The 22662-nt window shown below is 44.0% G+C and overlaps 2 protein-coding genes across 2 annotated transcripts; both read right to left on the bottom strand.

Moving 5' to 3' along the window:
• Positions 1–8066, bottom strand: LOC100766284 (keratin, type I cytoskeletal 26). Its single transcript, XM_027427743.1, has 8 exons — positions 7629–8066; positions 6675–6757; positions 5593–5749; positions 5315–5476; positions 5113–5238; positions 3746–3963; positions 1416–1474; positions 1–446 (listed from the first exon to the last, which is right to left on the bottom strand). The coding sequence occupies exons 1-8, from the start codon at positions 8064–8066 to the stop codon at positions 295–297; spliced, it is 1395 nt and encodes a 464-aa protein (XP_027283544.1). The 3' UTR covers positions 1–294.
• A 7475-nt stretch (positions 8067–15541) lies between these two features.
• Positions 15542–21023, bottom strand: LOC100759216 (keratin, type I cytoskeletal 27). The gene is made up of 8 exons (XM_027427742.1): positions 20610–21023; positions 19868–19950; positions 19357–19513; positions 18834–18995; positions 18625–18750; positions 16557–16774; positions 16320–16363; positions 15542–15669 (listed from the first exon to the last, which is right to left on the bottom strand). The coding sequence occupies exons 1-8, from the start codon at positions 21021–21023 to the stop codon at positions 15542–15544; spliced, it is 1332 nt and encodes a 443-aa protein (XP_027283543.1).
• Positions 21024–22662: the final 1639 nt, after the last annotated feature.

Here is a 22662-nt window from a genome sequence, read left to right as displayed (position 1 = left end):
TCTTTCCTGAATACCTCTCTATAGATCTGTGCTTCAGATCCAAGTTACAAATGTCTTTTAATAAATCCCCAACTCTGCTTCATATCTGCTCTCCACGGATTTCTTTTCTCTGTCAAAGAAGGGTCCCAGAGCCTCCACCTGTGTTGCCCATGACAGTGTAAGAAGAGGAAGAAAAGGAAACCTGAGTCTAGTCCTTTTGAGTTTTAAAAACAGGCATGGATAATTTTCTTGGGTTACTTGGCCAATGGAATTTTGCAGAGGCAGCTTTTTGTGTTATGAATCATCTTCCTGCCATCATGGGGCTTTGGAGGGCACCCGCTGCTCCATGGTGATGTTGCTGATTTTAGAAGACTTTTCTTCTACGGAGTGCACTCTCAGGGAAAGGAGGCTGCCAAGTTGATCTAGCTCTTCAGCCACCGTTCTCGCAAACGTCTCTTCTGTTGAGTCTACAATGAAGACAGGGAAAGGTCAGTGGTCAGTCTTAAAAGGGGAAAGGTACTTAGTCGTGGCAAGTCTGTTTTTAAAAACTGGTTTTTGCAAGTTTGAAGCCAAGTGAGCTACAATGCTATGTATAAAGTCAGTGCTTGACAAGACCCAGGATTGATTGAACTCTATCTCCTTCTTTCTCTCTGCAAATGGTACTTGAAAGCACATGTGAAGTATGTGTTAAAACAATTAAAATATCAGTTCTGTCTAAGCAGGGCAGTGGTGGTACAAACCTTTAATACCAGCACCCTGGAGGCAGAGGCAGGCAGATCTCTGTGAGTTCTAGGCCAGTGTGGTCTACAAAGTGAGTTCCAGACAGACTCCAAAGCTAGACAGAGAAACCCTGTCTCGAAAAAACCAAAATGAAAACCAACCAACCAACTAGCCAGCCAGCCAGCCAACCAACCAACCAACCAACCAAAACATCTCCCCCTTTTCCCACAGATCTGTGATCCTAGCATGTGATAGACCAGGCAAAACAAAACAAAACAACCTCCTTCCCCCCAAAAAAGAACCAACTATTAGTTCCAGGCCAGTTTGAGCTACATAGCAAAACTTTTGGAACTGAAGGGCTGACACTTAAAGGTCCTCTGACCTTACACATGTGCATGGCACCTGCATACCCTCTCCCTTGCAGATTTGAGTGTGCGCACATATATGCTCGTACACACAACTAGGTAGATCTGAAAACTACAGTAAAATATAATAATGGAAGTCCAGCTGATGGGTTGAAGAACAGGCGAGGCACAATGGAGAAGAAAGCCAGCTGAAGGAGAGCTAGGGTATTATTCTACTTAAGCACATGTATAAAAGCACAGGTTTCATTATGACATTTACACACACACACACACACACACACACACACACACACAGCAGCCCACCCCCACCCCACACTCAGAGACAGAATTACACTAAAATCCCTTCCATACCATTGGCTTCATTCCCAGGCTTGCCATCCTTTGGTTTGTAACCCGTGGACTCGCTTCTTCTGTGAAGAGAAGAGTAGATCATTATCTTTTTCTTTCAATTAGAAGCTCATAAATGACTGGGAATTTAATAGTTTTTTAAAAATTATTTTTAGTTACATTTCTGTGCATGTGTGTCTGTGTCCACATATATGCTGGCGCCTGTGGAGGCCAGAAGAGGGCATTAGATCCCTTGGATCTGGTGTTAATGGTGATTGTGAGCTATCTGATACGAGTGCTAGGAATTAAAGTCGCTGTCCCTTGATTGCTGAGCCATCTCTCCAGCACAAGAGGTAATAATTTTGGAGTTCTAGTTTTAGTAAGTTTTAAATTGTTCTATTTTAAAGGGACATTAATAAGCTTTTGGTGACTTCAGCATAGTGAATTTAAATGGCTGTTTATGGACAGACATCATCTCTTCCATCTAGCAACATGGGTCCCACTAGCTCTCCTCCTGACTTTCCACTCAACAGTTCAGTGCCTGCTTATAGAAGGAGCTGGACTAGGTGCTGTAGGAAACAGAGACCTAGCCAGGCATAGTGGCACATGCCTTTAATCCTAGCACTCCAGAGGCAGAGGCAGGGGCAGGCAGAGCTCTGTGAGTTCGAGGCCAGCCTGGTCTACAGAGTTAGTTCCAGGACAGCCAAGGATCTGTTACACAGAGAATCCCTGTCTTGAAAAACTAAAAAAGAAAAGAAAATAGAGACCTAAGAAACACAGTAGTTTGTAAAGTTAGAAAGACAAGACATTCATGTAAAAAGTTATGTTTTATTTTTACTTTTTTAAAGACATGCTTTCTTTGTGTAGCCCTACCTGTCCTGTGACTCACTCTGTAGACTAGCTGGCCTCAAACTTAGATATGAGGGTTTGTGCCTGGTCTTATTATATCTTATTATGCTGTGTTTGGTGGATATCTCTGAGAGGCCTGTTCTTTTCTGCAGGGAAGCCGAGGAGGAGGAGGAGGAGGAGGAGGAGAAGGAGGAGGAGGAGGAGGAGGAGGAGCAGATCTTTGGGAGAGGGGAGGTACCGGGGTGCTGGGAGGAGTGGAGGAAGGGGAAACTGAGGTCACGAAGTATTGAAAACAAAAACCACCACCAACAAAAAACAAAGAATGGTCTGAGGGGGCTCCCCCTGGCTTTCGAGACTGCAGAAGGCAGGTTATTCTGTGTGAAATGTGTGGGCGTTTAGCAACAGCCACTGATGACCAAGTAGACTTTGAGAGTCAGCCTCTGTTAAGGCACTTCAGCTTCACGGTGAGGGGCTGTAGCTGACAACAGCGGTTTCCCTGTACTCACAAGTTTACCAAAAAGGTAACTGTGGTTCAAAGAGGTTTACCCATGTGCTCAAATTCACTCAGGATGTATGTCACATCCAGGACTACAATTCTGGGGCTTTTGGGGTCTTGGCTAACAAACTTTAACAATGTCTTCTCAGGAGGTGACTGTGCTCCCCACTAAATACCAATGCAGTGAAATCTTAATCATCATTCAACTAGGACTGAGTGTGTGTGTGGGGTGGCTAGTGAAGTAATATAACAGGTTGAGTTATAAAAAGTGTATTTAACTATAAACATAAGAAAGCAAAGTTTTCCTTGGACCAGAATACTGGAATGACTAAGGATTTTTTTTTTGTTGTTGTTGTTTTTGTTTTGTTTTTCAAGACAGGGTTTCTCTGTGTGGCTTTGAACCTATCCTGGCACTCGCTCTGGAGACCAGGCTGGCCTCGAACTCACAGATGTCCTCCTGCCTCGGCCTCTCGAGTGCTGGGATTAAAGATGTGTGCCACCAAAGTCCGACTGACCAAGGATTTTGTATTTAATAGTGCTTCATATGCTTATGCATGTAAATGTTTTCCATACTTAGATTTTTGATTTCTAGGCTACGTGCGTGACCCTAATACTCAGGAGGCTGAGGCAGGAAGGTCACAGAGTTCAGGGTCTAGATTACGTAATGAGATCCCGTCTCAAAAAAATCATCATCATCAATTTTCTTCTCATCAGCAACACTCAAGCCGAAAGAACCCGCTAAGTTTTGATTTCAGATTTCTGTCTGATTTCATTTCATTTGCATCTGACTGGATGCAAAATGTACATAATTGAAAATATATAATATATACACACACATGATTTTAAGAAGTTCTAAGATGCAATATTTTATATATTATAAAATAAATGGAACATATACTAAATGGGTAACACATGCGGTATATGTTAAGCACTATGTAATATGTAGTGCATGTATAGTAAACATATAAAACCCAGTTATTCGGCAATTGTTTCACACATTAGCACTCACCGTTCCTCCCCATCTAGTAAGTTGCAGTACATGTCAATTTCCTTCTCTAGATAAGTTTTGATGCCCAGCAGCTGCTCGTGCTCCAGCTTCTGGCCTTCCGTCTCTGTTCGGATCTGCTGCAGCTGCTCCTCCCGAACCCTGATCTGCTCCTGGATTTGCTGGAGTTGGGAATAGTAATTCCCTTCGGTCTCAGCCAGTGAACTTTCATAGGACTGTTTCTGAAAGAAAGGCAGAGGAGTGAGTGAGAGAGGGTGACGTGTCCTCACCGAAACGGTCCTAAGGGAGAAGGAAGTTTTTGTACAAGGTGTACATATTTTCAACTGGAAATCAAAACTGGTGGGATTCATTCAGGAAAGAATTGTTGACCTTTGGGAGTGGTGTGCCAGAAGTAATGTTTATGGATGGGATTCCTGTTACTTAATATATTGCAGTCATTTAACTATGGAATTCATGCTGGGAGTTGGTGGTGCACGCCTTCAATCCCATCAGTCAGGAGGCAGAGGCAGGTGGATCTCTGTGAGTTCGAGGCCAGCCTGGTCTGCAGAGCGAGTGCCAGGATAGGCTCCAAAGTTACACAGAGAAACCCTGTCTCGAAAAACCAAAACAAAACAAAAATTATGGAATTCACATTACTTAAGATAGCATATTGTGCTCATTTAGTGTTATAAACATTCGTTTTGTAGGGGCTGGAGAGATGCTCACCAGCTGAGAACACTTGTTCTCTCAGAGGACCTGGGTTCCCAACACCTCCCTGAAGGCTCTCAACCATCTCCAGCTCCAGGGAATCTGACATCCCCTTCTGACTCCACAGGCACCACACACTTATGCAGACAAAACTCTCATAGGCATAAAATAAAATATTAAAAATATCCATTGCATATATGTATTTACTTACCTATGTAATATAATGTTAGGTTTTTGGGATGTAGTTTGAGTATGTCCCCTCAAGGATTTATCTACCAGAAGCTTGGTCCCAGTATGGTTATATTAAGATATGTGGGGACCTTTAAGAGGTGGGGGGTGGGGTTAAGCCACCAAGGGCACTGCTCTGAGAGTAAGGTGATTTAGTTCTAGTCAGACACGGTGAGTACTTCAGAGAGAGTTACTTTAAAACAGTTGAGTGTGGTCCCTCCCTGTGCTCTAGCTTTGTGCCTTACTGTGCTCAAACTTCTGTCACGATGATGCCACTCGCCATGATGTGATGTCGCTGGCCATGCTACTTGGGTTTGCAGCTTCCACAACGATGAGTAAATAAACTCTCTTTCTTTACAAACTATTGTGCTTGGGGCGTTTTGTTGCAGTAGTGGAAAGTGGGCAGACGCACGCCTCCAGCTCCGTTCTTACGTACCAGCTCCGTTCTTACGTACCATGGCTGAGATGGATTGAAGTTCTATTTCCAGAGTCTGCAGGGTGCGTTTCAGTTCCATCAGCTCATTTCTGGCAGCCGTGGCTGCTCCTGCATCATCGGAAATCTGTTGCTGCAGTGTTGCACTCTGAAGAGGAATAGTCACAAGGGTTAGTAACCGGCTTGACTGCTTATTGATCCCGTGTCACCTGCTGCAGATGTACCTTCTCTTTAAAGCAGGCCTCTGCATCCTTTCGGTTCTGTTCAGCCAGATCTTCATATTCAGCCCTCATGTTGTTCAACATGGCGGTTAGATCCACGCCGGGGGCCGCATTCATCTCCACATTGATGGTCCCCCCTGATGCGTTCTGCAGGACTCCCATTTCCTGGAAAGGGGTAATTGTTAATACTCAGGGGAGGATTTTGATTGACGTCCACACCCTGGTATGGACTTGAAGAAAGAAATGGTGTGCGAGGCTGTTTGTTCTGCAGGCGCGCTTACCTCCTCATGGTTCTTTTGGAGGTACATCAGCTCGTCGCTCAGAGCCTCACGCTGTATTTCCAAGTCGGTTGTAGAAAGCGTCAGCTCCTCCAACACTCTGCGAAGACCGTTGGTGTCAGCCTCAACACTCTGGTGCAGTGCGAGCTCATTTTCATACCTTAAAGGGTGCAAAGGTGTTTTAGAATTGAGATTACCAGTGAGTACAATCTGTAAAGACATGTTGTACGTGGAGGGGTAGGGTGTTCTGATTCTGCTTGTATTTCTGAGGCTTCTTGCCATGGCAAACTATTAAGACAGTTTGAGATATCTTTTAGTTTGTAAGTACTATTTATTTTTGTGTGTTTGTACATGTGCATGCATGTGGAGGTCAGAGGTCAATATTGGGTGTCTTTCTCAATAACTCTTTTTTTTTTTTTGAGACAGGGTCTGTCATTGAACCTGTAGCTCACCAATTTGCCCAAACTGGCTAGCCAGCAAGCCCCTCCTGTCTCCATGGCACCAGCCTTGGGATTACACATGTTTGTTGCTGTTCTCTTCTTTTTTTATGTGGATGCTGGGGGTAGACCCTCATGATTTTGTGGCAAACCCTTTATTGACATCCCAGCCCCTATAAATAAATTATTTTAGAGGTGTTATTTCTTTACAGTTGCTCGTGGCCATCCAATAACATGTCAGAATAAAACAGTATCAGATTTTTTAAAAATATGATAGATTTTTTTTTAAGGATGTATTAAACGCCACTTCTTTGTTGATTCAGAGCGGCTTCACTAAAATAGTTGTTTTTGAGGGCTGGAGAGAAGGCTCAGTGGTTAAGAGCACTGACTGCTTTTCCAGGGGAGGGACCCACATCTGATTCCCAGCACCCACATGGCCGCTCACAACTGTCTGTAACTCTGGTTTCAGTGGATCCAGTGCTCTCTTCTGGCCTCCAAAGGTACCAGGCACACAAGTCATGCACAGACATGCATGCAAGGCACCCATATACGTAAAGTAAAACACACACAATTTAAAAGCAAGAGACACCCTCTTCCGTGCAGCTGTAGTCTTTAGCCATTACCAATAATCACCCCACTGTCACCTACTTCATCTTGAAGTCATCCGCTGTGAGTCTAGCATTGTCATTCTGAAGAATAAGGTTCGCATTGCAGGTGGTCATAGAAACAATCTGAATGGGACAGATCAAAGGACATTCCAGAATAAATGTGACTCCATCACAAATGTTTATATTGGTATCTTCATTTGGATATTCAAAGAAATTTGGTTTTGGGGTATAACTCAGTAGTAGAGCTCTTGCCTAGCATATTAGACAATAACAAAAACAAAACAACCATGGGTAAAATTCAGATAATAAAGAGCCCCACAGAAAATTTCATTGTTGTTCATCAAAAAGTATGAATTAAATATCAAAATAAAAAAATAGTGCAGCATCCTCATAATTCTACATGGTGGGTGAATACTCCGTTACTGAACTACATCCCTAGCTCTCCTTTTAGTTTTTATTTTGAGAAGAATCTCGTTGAATTACCCAGGCTGGCTTCAAACTTGTGATCCTCTGGCTTCAGCCTTTGGTGTGGCTAAGATTATAGGACTGTATCACCAGGCCTGGCTCAATTTTAGTGATTTTGAAGCTATTCCTCTTTCACTATTTGATTCTACATTTGCTTAAATTATTAGGCACCCCCTTAATTCTAGGAACAAAGAGTGAGCAAATTCGACACCCTATACACTTGGTGAATACATTTGAAATGAATGAATGAATGAAGCTTATTTATGGTACTGGAGGTTGAGCTAAGAGTCATAGGCAGGCCGGACAAAGCTCTACTATTACAGTTCTAGATTAAAAAAAAATTGAGATAGGGTCTCCAAGTTCCCAGGCCAGCCTCAGCCTTGTGATCCTCTGTCACAGCCTCTTCAGTAGCTACAGTGACAGGCGTGTGCCACCACACCCCACTGCCAACTACTTCCTAGGTGTCCTTTGCTTTCAGTTACGGCTGGCCCATGCCTATAGCCACAGTATGGGACTCTGCGTTTCTTACCTGTCTTTTCAGATCCTCGATGACTGAGAAATACTTGCTGTAGTCATAGTTGAGTCCACGGCTACTGCCAGGCCCGTATTTCTCATACCAGCCCTCAATCTTCTTCTCCAGGTCAGTGTTGGCTTCCTCCAGGGCACTCACATGGTTCAGGTACAATGCCAGACGGTCATTGAGGTTCTGCATGGTCACCTTCTCATTCCCAGAGAGGAGTCCGGGCTCGTTGTTAAGGAAACCAGTGCTGTTAGTTCTTCCTGACACCTCATTGCCATTGCCAAAGCTTCCTCCAGAAGAGATGCCTCCAAGGGTGCAAGAAAAGCTGCTTTCTGCTCCAGGTCCCACACACACGTTCCCAGCCACAAAGCCTGTCCCTCCCCTGGACAGCCTGACAGACCCAGCTCGAGAACAGACCCGGGATCCCCCAGAAAATCGAAACGACATGGCGACAGCACAGCACAGCGACCTTCTTCCCCAGAGAGGCACAAAGCCAGTCTATCTTTCACGGGGGGTGACAACCCCACTGGCTTTTATAGGACTCAATCTCAGCTATGCTGATCTTTAATAAAACATTGGTGGCATCCTAATTGCTGTTTTTCATAATTGGGTGATTTTTAATAGTGTCCAGTAGGTGGCAAAGTGCCCTAAGGATATTTTTTATGAATGAAAAAGGTGCCAGGGACAGTGATCCTAATTCATAGCCTTGAAGTCTTAGTAACATTAAATCATAGCCCCATAAATCACAGAGAGGAAACCATCATTTATGTAACCAAGATGAGAGTTTACATCGTTTTGAGCCCTGGAAAAGAGCAGAGACCTTCTCCTCCACCATGTAACAACGAATTCACATTAGACCTATTTGCCCCCCATGGTGTAGAAATGCACTAGAATATCTCAATTGTCCCACCTTACTGAGATGGAAGCTCTCCATATTTAGTGACCTCTTGCCAGTAAGAATTCTTGAATTAATTAATCTATTTTTGTAAGTGTATGGATATGCACATACATGGTGTTTGCGTGTGCTGAGGCACATGTGTGTGCATATAGGTGCACACAGGTGTGGAGGCAAGTCTGTCATGCACCTCGCTTGTTTTTGAGATGGGGATCTCATTGGTTTGGAACCTGTGAAGTAGGCTAGGCTTGCTGGCCAGGAAGCCCCAGGGTCTGCATGTCTTTGACTCCCCAGTGCTGGGATCGTAAGCAGAAGCCCAAGCCCCTGGCTTTTTGACACAGCCACTGGGGACTAAACTCATGTCCTCACACTTGCACGGTAGATACTTTATTTATTGGGCTCTCTCTCCAGCCCCTTGCACTTGTCTGTAGTAAGTTGAAAATGAGGTATGAGCTCTATAGTAACTTTTGGGACGGGTCTCACTGAGCCAAGGCTTTCTTTGAACTCCAATTCTCCTCTCTTAGCTACCTGAGTGCTGGTATTGCAGACACATGCCACTGAGCCTGGTGAGACTTTTTTATTTGGTCTAGGAGCAGAACATCAATTCAACTAACTACCAAGATTCCAAATTGTTTGCCTTTTATCCTTAAAAAAATCATTTTTTGAGACAGAGTCTCGCTATATAGCCTTGGTTGGCCTGGAGCTTACTATATAGAGCAAACTAACCTTGAAATTGTCTGATCCTCTTGATGCCTCTTCCTCCCAAATGCTGAGGTTACAGGCATGCACCACCCCACCCTATCATGGTTCTCTAGTTTTCATCTGTGTACATAAAGCATGTGACTTTAAGACACAAGCTTCACGTTGATCAGTGGGAAATAAAATACATGAAAGTAAGGGCTGTGTCCTTTCACTCCCTAGGAAATCCACAATCTGGTACCTAGGTGACTGGTTGTCATGGGGAAACAGATGCTTTCTTCTTTTCGGTGAAGCCCTTGGGAAATTAACCCGTCTCTTCTTGCTTCACTTCTCTAGGAAGAAATGAATATAATCACATCCGACGGTGCCAGTCAAAGGCTTCAATGAGCAGCCCCAATAATAAATGACTATAAGACAGTATGAAGGGCACAGACACTTCATAAATGTTAATTATTTGTATTATTATAATAAGGTGGACACATCAGACAGGGCCAGTTTGCTGTCACTTATGATGGGGACAAATTGATCGGTCGACTGATTACAGGTTTAGTTTTGAAAACGTGAATTCTTTCCCCAATGAGATTTTTCAATGTTGTAGATACTGAATTTTGAGAAGCAGCAGATGTTTGTCACTCCAAGACAAGAGCTATTCAGTGGACTAGAGTGTGTGAATTAAAAAAGCACAAATATTGAAAAGTAATTGATACAAAATTGTAATTCAGATCTTATCAATGTACTATAAGATTTCTAAATTATATTCAGTGATTTGCAGTGATCTGGCTAAAGTTTTACATTTTTTTGTTAATGTTTCCCACGAATGAAAGAACCAAAACAGAGTGTTGGGAGAGTAATAGTTTGTAAGACTTGATTTTTTTTTTTTTTTTTTTTTAGATAACAGGTCTAGTGAAAATGCAGAGTATTATTAACACAATCTATTTATCTCCGGGTAGCTTATAAATACTAATTAACTTATCTTTTGTAGAACACATTAAGCATATGTTATTAGAACCACTTTGGAGATGAGTTGGCTCTGGAAATAACACGGCCACACGGATCACAGACATCTCCATCAAAGCAGGACGGATGATGCTTAACTTCCGGAAACACAGTTTTTGCACAGGTGTTTATGCATAGGATGTCTCTTTACAGATTTCCTGTAAACTAATGCTTTTTAAAGTTTATCATTTTTTGTGTCTATGAATGTTTTGTCTGCATGTACGTCTGTGCACACCGTTTAAATGCCTGGTTCTGGTGGAGGCCAGAAGAGGGTGTTGGGGCCCCTGGAACTAGAGTCACAGATGGTTGTGAGCTGTCCTGTGGGTGCTGGGAATTGAATCCAGGTCCTCTTCAAGAGCAACCAGTGGTCTAAACTGCTGAGCCATCTCACCAGCCCTCTAAACTACAACTTTAAAAGTGTGACTGGGCTTTAGTCCTTTCTGGAAGTAGAAGATGACTTGAGCAAATTCCCCAGGTCTCTTCTATGGTTGTCGTGGTTTCCTCAGATCATGTACTCATGGTCAGAAAGCAGTGCATAGCGTCATATCATTCATCATTTCTCACGAATCTGCTAGGTATGAAAGTGTGACATTCTATGCATGTTTCTGGTATCCAAAGAAATTGAACTGAATTGAACTTTAACTTTTATGCTGTTTCCATGTCTCCTTTCAGCATGAAGTTTTCAACGCTGTCTTACTTTAATGATCTTACACCAACCTCAATGTACATACATGTATTATTTAGTTTCAAATACTCCATTGTTTAAAATGTAAATTCTGGGGGTAGGTGAGATGGCTGAGTAAGTAAAGTCACTTGAGGCCAAGCTCGAGGACCTGAGTTCGATTCCAGGACTCACGTGGTGGAAGCAGAGGACTTACAGAACAAGCTGTTCTCTCACTTTTGCATGTGTGTCATGGTATGTTATATCCACACACTCACATCTACACCCACACAAAATAAATTAAAAACAACTTAAAAACTTTACATATGGGCATTTTATATTCTTCTTGGCTATTTTAGAGAGCATTTCTATTAAAAAATATTTTATGTATGTATGTTTGTATATGTATTTATGTGTGTACTTACAATATGCATGTGGAGATCACAGGGTAACTCCCAGGTGTCAGTTTTCTCCTTCTACCATGTAGACCCTGGGGACCCAACTCAAACCTTTACCCACTGCCACCTTGCTTGCCCAGAAAAAACACTTTCCTTGGACATGCATGAGGTTTGTTTTGTCACTAGATTCCTCGTGTTTCTTCTGTTTCTTCTGGTTCATGTTCGAGTCTCCCCAGATGGCTTCTCTGGGAAAGAGATGATGAAGACTAGAGATAGCACCCCTTGTCACTAGAAGGAGGGTGGAGCCACAGAGTTCCTGGTTCTCACCAGCAGGGCATTAGTTGCGGCTAAGCACAGACCCTGAGTCAGTCTGTCTGGACTCCAGCACCTCCGGTTATTAGTTGTATGACTTTGAGAAAACGACTCCACTACTCTGACTCAGTTTCCTTACTCATAAAATGATGATGAGCACTGTATACCTTATAGGGTGGTTGTGGGGACCAAGTGGTTTTTAGCCAGGTGCTTACACACAGGTGCTGGTTATCTGTTATCACTGAGGTTATAGTTTGAACGTCACAAATATACCCAACTATTCTCTCAGCCTGGCTCCAGTAGAAAGAGTTTATTCCTTGAGTTTGGACGATTTGGTGATCAGATACCCAAAACACTGAAGAATTCTGAGCTAACGATTTAGTTGCTTTTATAAAAGGCTATAAAAAGTTTTTAAGAGTGGTTTTTAACTCACAACAAAAAATCAGAGGAAACAAAGGTTTCCGAATACTCCCCACCATCACATTGCTTCCCTGCTTATCAGCTCCCATTGGTCCACCTGAACAGTCCTCTCTGGAGCAGAGTGTTTGTTCCACAGATCACTGGTGTGCCATACTCACCAGAGTCCATGGTTCATGTTGGAGTTCACTCTTGGTGAACCCTGTTGGTTGGACAATTGTATATTGTCCCATGCCTGCACTCATGGTAGCATGTAGAGTATTTTAATTGTCCTATGAATCCTTCTGCTCCCCATTTATCCTTTCTCTCAGTCCTTGGCAACCACTGATCAACATACTGCTTCCATAGTTTTGTGTTTCCCAGGATGTCAGAGAGTTGGTCTCCTACACTACGTAGTCTCTCTAGATTGGCTATTTTCACTTAGTAATACATATTGAAGTTTTCTCTGTCTTTTCATGGCTTGATAGCTCTGGTTAATTTTCCGTCGTCTGGATCTGCCATCATTTATTTGGTCCCTGGAAGAGCAGCAAGTACTCTTAAACACTGAGACATCTCTCCAGCCCCTCCAGTGCAGGTTTTTGTGTGGCAATGTTTTCGCTTCCTTTGGATACAAGAGTAAGGACCCAGTGGTTTCCAGTAATTGCTGGACTGAATGGTCAGAGCGTATTCAGCTTTGTAAGAACCTGGTGAACGGTCTTCCACAGTGGCTAAATATTTTTCACTGTAGAACTATATGGTAAGAGTTTCCCCCCAAATCCCCCACCCCTGCTCCAGTTTTGAAATAAGGGTATACAATATAAAAGCCAGTTATTCAGAAATTTAAGTGTGTTTGTTTGTTTTAGGTTTACCTGGGTATGTTATCATATTTATATTTTTGAAGCTAGGGCTCATGTAGTCCAGGCTGGCTTCTCCATGTAGCTAAGAATGACCTTGAGCTTCTGGTCCTCCTACACCCACCTCCCAGAATGTGGATACAGAGGTGTGCCACCACACTCAGGGTTTATATAGCCCTGGGATAGAAATGAGTGTTTTGTGCATGCTCGGCTAGGACTCTACAAACTAAGCTACACACAACCCCTATTTTCAATTAATTAATGGATTTTGATTTTTCTTTCTTTTTAAAAAAGATTTATTTATTATGTATACAGTGTTCTGCCTGCATGTATGCCTACAGGCCAGAAAGAGGGCACTAGATCTCATTACAGAAGGTTGTGAACCACCATGTGGTTGCTGGGAATTGAACTCAGAACTCTGGAAGAACAGCTAGTGTTCTTAACCTCTGAGCCAGCTCTCCAACCCCCTTAATTTTTCTTTATTCTTGAGAACTTCATATAGGTAGATAATGAAATATGGCCATATTTTCTCCTCCCAATTATTTGAAGGAAAAATGTTCCCTATAGTCTTGAACACTATATATAGTTGAACACTTGGTCCCCACTTGATGGCAGTGGTTTGGGGTAGTTTAAGAGGCATGGCCTTGCTGGAGGAGGTATGTCTCTGGGGGTGGGATTTGAGAGCTTAAAGCTTACCACTATCAGTTCTCTCTCTGCTTTGTGCTTGTGGTTCAGATGTAAGCTGTCAGCATTCTGCTCCAGCCGCCATGCCTGCCTGCTAGCTTTGCCTGGCCATTATGGATTCTCACCCTCTAAGCCAAAAGAAATTCTTTCTTCTGTAAGTTGCCTTAGCCATGGCATTAAATCACAGTGACAGAATAGTAATGTCCTCAATATATGCCCTTTCCAACTTCATAGTTTTTTTTCTTTTATAGATGGGTGTGGACTGTTCATAGAAACCCTCCAATGGTTATATTTTCAATAAAGAATTATTTTTTATTTATTTCTTCTCCCTGGCAAGTATCCACTGCCAGTAGCTCCTTGATAAGATGGGCCCTGAAGAATCATCTACTCCATCTCTACTGGGGTCTAGATGACTTGATCTTGTGTAGGTAGCCACATCTTCCTCCATAACTCACAGCTGAGTTTACAGATGCAGTAGCCACGTCAAGTCCAGAAGACAGCATTCGACAGCACTCCTCTGTAGGTGGAATTTTCTGTCCCACCAGCCAGTTCCCAAATAAACACACGGAGATTTATTATTATACATGCTCAGTCGATAGCTTAGATTTGTTACTAACTAGCTTTTACATCTTAAATTAACCAATATTTTTATCTGTGTCCTACCACATGGCTAGGTACCTTTCCTCAGTATAGCGCGTTCATCTTGCTTCTCCCTGCATCTCCTGGCGACTCTGCCCTTCTTCATCCTGGGAGCTCTCTCCTTGTCAGCAAGTCCCGCCTAACCTCTTCCTGCCTAGGCCATTTAGTTCTTTATTAAATCATGAGACCATTCATTCACAGAGTACAAAAGATTATTCCCCAGCACTCCTCCCCACCCCAGCTCTGACAGTCTTTCCTGCCTCTTTCATCACCTCCCTGAGCCATGGACTCTCACTACCCTCTCAGCCATCAATTGCCCACTAGCTCCTTAGCTAGGGGTGAGATTTCATGAATCCCTTCACCACTCATGTTGGAAATTGGATTGCCTTGGTATTGTGTGGGTCTTGTGCACAGAGTCAAAGCTGCCATGAGTTCCTGAGCATAACAGTCCTGTTATGTCCAGAAAACACTGGTTTGCAGCAGTCTTCCACTACCCCTGGCTCTTACAATCTTTAACACCCCTCTTATGCAATCTCTCTCTCTCTATCCCCCCCCTCTCTCTCTGTCCTCTCTCTCTCTCTCTGTCCCCCCTCTCTCTCCTTTTAAAAAGAATCCACATGTGTCATCTTTCCTTTATGTTTAGGATGTTTCTGACTCTTCAATTTCTTATTTTCACTTCCATGAGCCTATTATACCCAACATCTGTTTTTTAATGATTCATTAAATTAATTTAGTGATTTGTTTAATGAGCCATTATTTGTAGTTTATAAGTATGAATGTTTTGCCACTATGTATGTATGTATGTATGTATGTATGTATGTATGTACATTACATGCATGCAGTGCCCAAGGAGGCCCAGAAGAGGGTGTCAGATGTTACTCACAACCGTGAGTCACCATGTGAGTGCTGGGAACGGAACCTGAACTATTTCTCCAGTTCCAGAAACTGGCTTTTTATTTATTTTTTACTAGTTGTTTTATTTTCACTGACTAGCCCTCAACATATGTATGTCTAGTATGTGTGGAATGATGGAAGATAAAATTTTATAGACACGTGAAAAGACTACAACCATTGCATATTCAACCAGTTCCTAACGAGCAAAGAGCAGTGGATTAGCCAGAGGATGTTAAAGGCAGAGCTTAGCTCCTGTGGGAGGGTGTGCTTCCAATACAGCAATGGACCAGAATCAGGGAGGATAGCTTGCAACAGGAAGACATTTATTGAAACACCACCAGAGAGAAAACCAAAGAAATGTCACTAGTCTACAAGGAGCTCATCTTCACTTCCTGGAAGAGAAGCAGAAACATAAGAGGGCCCTATTTTGGAAAACCATTTGGATTTGATATTTTAAATAGGGCTCTTCATTTGAGGGAGCAGAGTTCAGGAAGTCATCTCTGTTCATTCTTGTTGACTTTGGTGGATTTTTCTTCCAGGGTGTGAACTCTGGAGGAGAGAACCTTGCCACGGGGATCTAATTCTTCAACAACAGTTTTAACGATGGCAGTTTTAGATGAGTCTAAAATGAAACAAACAAACCAATAAAATGTTGTTAAAGTCACAGATAGGAAATAATTCATCATTTGAAAACTATATAATATGCTAGGTGGTAGTGCCTGCCTTTAATCCCAGCACTCAGAAAGCCAAGACAGGTGGATCTCTGAGTTTGAGGCCAGCCTGGTCTACACACAGAGTTCCAGGACAGCCGGAGCTACACAGAGAAATCCTGCCTTGAAAAACAAAATAAAAGAAGCATGTGTAATAGAAAAGACAGACAGAAAATAAGAGAAAGGAAGGCTGCAGAGATCTGTGAAGTTCTTGCTTGGTAATGATGAGGACCTGAGCTCCATCCCCAGAACCCACATAAAACAAGTCTCTTGTGATTCTGGTTCTGGGGAGGTGGAGACAGGAGGATTCCATGGTGTCACTGGCTGGCCAGCCTCACCTACATGGCAAGCTTTAGGTCTGTAAGAGACCCTGTCTCAAACAAAAAGGTGGACCTTAGCTGTGGAACACTACTTGAGGTTGTCCTCTGGTCTCCAGATACAGCTGTACCTGCACACATGCGCACAAGAGAAAGAGAGGGTCCAGGAAGAAGAGCAGCAGGAGGAGGGAAAGAAGAAAAGAGAGAAGTAAGCACTGGATGCTGCATACAGCTTTTTTGTTTACCCTTTGTCTGATTTCCAGGTCCTCCTTTTGACTTGACACATGAGCTGTGAAAAAAGAGATTTTGCATTAATTACATCTGTGTGTCGTGCTAAAGCAAAGGAGAAACACAGGTTCACTGATTGCTGAAATAATGCTGGGGACTGTGCAGCCACGCGTGATCTGGACTGCAGAGACTTGGCTCAGCTTCAGATGACTTATGGGAACCTTCAAGAGTGTTCCTAGAGGAACAGCGCCTACCCCTCGTCCCCGTCTATGAGGCGGCAGTAGGTCTCGATCTCCTTCTCCAGGTGGGCCTTGACGTTCAGCAGCTGCTCATACTCCAGCTTCTGGCCCTCGGTCTCCGTCCTGACCTGGTGCAGCTGCTCCTCCAGGGCGCTGATCTGAGCCTGGATCTGAGCCAGCTGTGTGCAGTAGTTGCCCTCGGTCTCGGTCAGGGAGCACTCCAGCGAGTGTTTCTGTGGTTTGGGAAGAGGGTATTGGAGAAAACGTCACTACTGATTCAGAATAAGCCTCTTACAAGAGAGTCATCCTTACACAAGGTAATGGCTTCTATCCAGGGCCATGGAGACGGCTGCTGTGCAAGCATGTGGACCTGATAGCAATCCCTATCACATACACAAAAAAGTCAGTTACGGCTGTTTGCTTCTAATCCCGTGCCTGGGAAGTGGAGACAGGATTCCTGTGGCTTGATGATCAGCCAACCTGACCTAACCTGTGAGCCCCAGGTCCCATGTGAGAGACTCTGTCTCATGGTGGAGAACTCCGGAGGAAGAGCACCTGAGGTTGACCTCTGACCTTCACACACAGGTACACAGTGTCACACCCACATGTGCACCAAACACACGAACACACATTGCATATATACACAAATAGCCATATCCATCTGAAAGATTCCATTTGCTCAGTACTCCTGGTGCACAGCATACTAGTCTATTTGATAGTGACACAGATGGTGGCACATGGTCCTTGTCAATCCAGAAAGGTGAAACTGTTTCTCTCTAAGGTTCAGTCGAAAGATCCCTACGCTACCCACTGACACAGGCTGCACTGGTGGGATTCAGCAGTTTCCACTTTTCTCAGTAATGAAAGGCCCCCTACACTCTGCTTCCTCATTGTGAATCACATGAAGTCTGTCTCCTGCCAATCATTGCTTTTTAGAGTCAGTCATATCAACAGTTATATGTAAAGTGGTCCAAAGAAAAGCACCCTTTAAACTTTAAAATGTCCAATTGCTTGGCTTGTCAAGTCAACTGAGTCTGAATTGAACAAGAGGGTCACCTGTTAGAATTTTACATGCAATGAAGATGGCAAATGGAGATGACAGTATCTTCCTTTTCTTTTTTCCTTCCTTCTTTCCTTCCTTTTCTTTCTTTCTCTCCCTCCCTCCCTCCTTCCCTTTGTCCCTGCCTTCCTTCCTTCTCTCTTTCCTTTTTTTTTTTTTTGAGGCAGGATCTCTCTATATAGTCCTGGCAATCCTGGAACTTGCTATTTAGACCAGGCTGGCCTTGAACTCACAGAGATCCAACTGCCTCTACTTCCCAAGTGCTGGGATTAAAGGCGTGCACCACTAAGCCTGGCTAGATGACAGTATTTTACTGATCCTTTTGCAGCCAAATATTTCCTATGAGCCCTGATTTTATATACATTCACATACATTGTGTGCATTCTTTTGTGGGTAGGCGCTGGCCGTCTCCTAGCTTTAGGTGGAGAGGGACAGACTCTGGTTAGGCAAGTAGTAAAGGAAGTCCTTTCTATTCGTTGTCTCCATTTGTGCAACTCTGGGAGTGGCCTCTCCTCTTTGAATCTGATTATTCTTTTGGAGATAATGATGTGAGTTGTGAAGTCTGCCTGCCTATGCCTCAGGGGGCATGGTGGACTAACCTGTGGATGAAACACCTAGGCAAACCCTTAATGAAAAGGGTGATTATTACTGTCATTAGTTGCGTCTCGAGATTTAGACTCAACCTTCACACCTCTACTTTGCTTCTTATTTATGCCACTTAAAAGGAACTTAAGTGCTCTTAATTAACTGACCAACGGGAAGGCTGGGTGGGGAAACCAGGGAACATACTTTTGCTCTGCAGAGATTTTTGGTGAAGGTAAAATGACCTTTCTTCTGAAGAAAGTCAAAATAAGCGTATTTGCAGGTCTGCGGGGCTTATTAATATCTAGGTATAATTTTCAGGCAGATGCCCACGTTAGTAGTCAATGGATAAAATCCCAAGTGAGTAGCACTACGAGAATGGAAATTCTTGTGAGTTTTTTTCAACTTCTACAGCAAATCTGCCTTGTCCCTTATACTTGCCATGGCTAAGAGGGACTGTAGCTCTATCTCCAGGGTTTGGAGGGTCCGTTTCATCTCAGTAAGTTCGTTCCTGGCTGATGTGGTGGCTCCAGCATCGTCTGAAATCTGCTGCTGCAGGGAAGCGCTCTGCAAAGGCAGGAGGGGGAGTCAGGGTGGGCACAGGGCATCCACTCCGGGCAATAGGTGTGTGCCTGTGAGCCTGCCTTTACCTTTTCCTGGAACCAGGCCTCGGCGTCCCTGCGGTTCTGCTCAGCCAGAGCCTCGTACTCGGCTCGCATGTTGTTCAGCAGGACTGTGAGGTCCACGCCAGGGGCTGCGTTCATCTCCACGTTCACATTGCCTCCAGCGGCGCACTGCAGAGCCTGCATTTCCTGAAACGGTTTTGTTCAGCCACATTAGGTTCTGACTGTTCGTAAGGGAGCCAAGCGGACAGGCTCCATGCGGCTCAAAGATTTTTGTGAAGTTTGTTTCTTTTTCTCTTTTGAGACAGTCTTAATCAGGCTGCCTGCCCTTGGACTCTCAGCAATCCTCTTGCCTAATCTGGGATTGTAGCTGTGAGCTACCGTCCTGGGATGGTTTGTTTCACTTGAGAGGGAATAATAGAAGCATTTCAAAGGCGTAGAGGGGAATTAAATCAGTCTTGATACTAAGATATACCATTTACCATCTTAAAATAGGTTTTGATTTTGCGGAGGAGGCGGGCTAGGAAGGCAGGGAAGCCTGAGTGCCTACCTCCGCATGGTTCTTCTTGAGGTATGCCAGCTCCTCAGTGAGTGTTTCCAGCTGGACCTCGAGGTCAGTTCTGCACAAGGTCAGCTCGTCCAGGACCCTTCGCAAGCCGTTGATGTCTGCCTCGACGCTCTGATGAAGCGCCAGTTCATTTTCGTACCTTAGAGGCGTGTTGGAAAGGTTCATTCTCGCCTACCAGATTTGAGTCACCCCACTTTGCAGGTCATCCTAAAACTTTACCTAATACAGCAAGCTTCAGTGAGACCCACCGGCGATGGAATAGACAGACGCACTTGTACGAAGCAAGACAATGGGGATATTCAAAGTTCCCCTCCCTGTGACCTCGATGCTCATTTGTGTTAGCTCCAAATTTTCTAAGTTAATTAGGTTAATTAATTAATGCTTTAAAATGAACAGATGGACAAAAGCAGAGCGGAAAAGACTCCCAACAACCCAAGGCAAAGAGGGAAGTGCCCAGACAACTTTTGGTCTATTTGCCTTTGGCAAAACTCACTTCATTTTGAAGTCATCAGCCGTCAGTCTTGCGTTGTCATTTTGCAGGACGATGTTGGCGTTATTTGCAGTTGCAGAGATTATCTGATGAATGGAGAGTTAGGTAAGAGGTAGGACATAGTAAAATACCCAAATTGCCTTGCAATTAAATAACATTCGAAATCATAGGAATACTTCTAGAACCTACAGCTGATGACAAGATGTTTTGAAAATGAGGACTTAAGATACAGTCAGATCGTAAGATACTTTATATTTTAATTTCCACTTTACCTTAAAAATTCCCTTTTAAGTTTATAAATATCTAGTTGGAGATGTTGGGCAGTTTTTTTAAATATTTTCTATTACTAAAAACATGCATGCATACCTAATTTCAGATGATGGGTGGGTCAAGCTCAAAGATTATAATTGTAATATGAATTATTATTATTATTATTGTTTTTTAAGATTCACTTATTTGATGTGTATTGGTGTCTTTCCTGTATGTTTGTATCCCCAGAGACTGGGAGAAGGCTTCAGGTCCCCTGGAACTGGAGTTACAGAGGTTTGTGAGCCACTGTGTAGATGCTGGCAATTAAACCCAGGTCTTCTGGAAGAGCAATAGCCAGTGTTTTTAATTGCTGAGCCATCTCCCCAGCCCAGACATTATTTTGAATATTGGTAATGAAGTTCTAGAAGCTGTGCTTCATGTCTTTCTGTGACCTCTCCTACTTTTCCTTGTCTCTATGCCCCTGGGTACTTCTTACCTGGGACCTGAGGTCATCGATGATCGGGAAGTATACACTGTAGTCATTATCGAGACCACGGCACGACCCGGGTCCAAATTTTTCATACCAGTCCTTGATCTTCTGCTCCAGGTCAGCGTTGGCCTCCTCCAGGGCTTGAACGTTCTCCAGGTAGGAGGCCAGGCGGTCATTGAGGTTCTGCATGGTCACCTTCTCATTGCCTGACAGGAGGCCGTGCTCATTCGTAGTAAAGGCCCCGCAAGAAGCGCTGCCCAGACCGAGCCCTCCTGCCGATGTACTGCCCCCAAAGGCGCAGGAGAAGCCACTTCCGATGCCTGGCACACCGCATGCATTTCCAGCCCCCAAGGCTGTTCCTGCACTGGAGAGCCTCACGGAGCCCAGCCGTCTGGAAGCGGAGGAGAAGCGAACAGACATGGCGCTTACGCTGGAGTGCTGCTCTGAAGGTGAATGTCCTACTGGGTGAGGACTGCTTTATATACACATCGTTGGGGTGTCTCTAGGTGAACTCTGCCTCGTCTAGCAAAATGGTGTTTGCCAGCTCACTGAGAATTACCCATAAGTGGGTGACATTTTCCCCTAATGACTGTCTTTACTCTGCTGCGTCCACTTCCGTAGGTGGGTAGTTACCTTGGTGTTTGTTGTCTTTGGGAGGGAGCAGGGTGGAGGACTACCAAAGTTATTAGAGTGATGCCTTTCAATTTAGTGTGAGCAACTCTTCCTGCCTTCCAGGCTCCACGAGCATAACATTCCTTAAAGAATTAAAAAGCAGTGTGGTAGACACAGTTCTCTTTCCCTTGCCCAATATCATCTGCATTTCTCTGGCAAGTAAATCATTATCTGTCTTGTTCTCTATCAGAGAAGTTGAAAATAATTTCAAGACCATGGGCCCTGGATTCTAGAGGAAGGAAGCTGAGTTTTTTTTTTTTTTCCAGAAACTCTGAGAAATATTTTTTATTTAAATTAGAAACAAGCTTCTTTTACATGTCAAACTCAGTTCCCTCTCCCTCCCCTCCTCTCCTGCCTCCCCCCCCCCCCACTGATCCCCTATACCAGACCCTTTCTGCTTCCCAGGGAGGGGAGGCCTTCCATGGGGGAATCTTTAAAGTCTGTTCTATCATTTGGAGCAGGGCCTAGACCCTCCCCTGTGTGTCTAGGCTGAGAGAGTATCCCTCTATGTAGAGAAGGCTCCCAAAGTCCATTCGTATACCAGTGGCCCCACAGATTGTCCAGACATCCAAGCTGACCTCCTCATTCAGGGGGTCTGTGTTGGTCCTATGCTGGTTTCCCAGCTATCAGTCTGGGGTCCAGGAGCAACCCCTTGTTCAGGTCAGCTGTTTCTGTGGGTTTCTCCAGCCTGGTCTTGACCCCTTTGCTCATCACTCCTCCCTCACTGCAACTGGATTCCAGAGTTGAGCTGCGGGTCTCTGCTTCTGGGAAGCTGAGTTTTAAATGAAAAAAAAAAGTCCTTTATCCTTCCTGAATTACCATTTATTCTGCACATGTTTTTGCCTGAGCTGTGTTGCTAGGCAGGTCATATGGGGGAAGCCGTCAGCATCCATGGCCCCCCAGTTTCTTTAGCTGTAAAGGAAGAACCTAGCTTACAGCCTCTTGCTCCCTTTCTGTCAGTAGGTTCCTAGTCTTTCTATATATTGTCCTTTCTCAGAATATTTCTGCACTTGCCTACTCTGCTTCTCACCTCCTACTCCTTCCTGAATTTTGGTTCTATTATTTTAGAGACTTCAGGTTTATCATGAATACACCTCCAATCCAGCCTTCGCCTCCCCTCCCCTCCCCTCCCCCTCCTCTTCCCTCCCTATTATATATCATAAGTAGTAGATGTTTTTAAAAGATAAAATTTAGTATTTTTAGCTGAATGTTTTCCTGACTTTTGAACACGGGACCCACCCTCTTCATTTTCCACTGAGTCCTGGAAATTGTGCAGTCAACTATAATTGTTCTGTTCTCTTCCGAGGAAGCTGAAGGGTCCTCGGAACCTGAGATATGCAGATCTGCAGACCCCTCAAAAAGGAAGCCTATCCCACAATGGTCCTGG

The sequence above is a fragment of the Cricetulus griseus genome, chromosome 7 (genome assembly GCF_003668045.3).
Source record: "Cricetulus griseus strain 17A/GY chromosome 7, alternate assembly CriGri-PICRH-1.0, whole genome shotgun sequence".
NCBI lineage: Eukaryota > Metazoa > Chordata > Mammalia > Rodentia > Cricetidae > Cricetulus > Cricetulus griseus.
This window is presented reverse-complemented; position numbering and strand designations above follow the sequence as displayed.

Coding starts and splice junctions, on each gene's coding strand:
- LOC100766284 (XM_027427743.1), bottom strand. CDS start 8,066: ATGTCGTTTCGATTTTCTGGGGGATCCCGGGTCTGTTCTCGAGCTGGG. Junction 3,964..5,112: donor TTCAATCCATCTCAGCCATG/GTACGTAAGAAC, acceptor CCTTTCTTTCAG/AAACAGTCCTATGAAAGTTC. Junction 1,475..3,745: donor TTACTAGATGGGGAGGAACG/GTGAGTGCTAAT, acceptor TTCTCTTCACAG/AAGAAGCGAGTCCACGGGTT.
- LOC100759216 (XM_027427742.1), bottom strand. CDS start 21,023: ATGTCTGTTCGCTTCTCCTCCGCTTCCAGACGGCTGGGCTCCGTGAGG. Junction 16,364..16,556: donor CTCATAGACGGGGACGAGGG/GTAGGCGCTGTT, acceptor CTTTTTTCACAG/CTCATGTGTCAAGTCAAAAG. Junction 15,670..16,319: donor ACCTGGAAATCAGACAAAGG/GTAAACAAAAAA, acceptor GTTTCATTTTAG/ACTCATCTAAAACTGCCATC.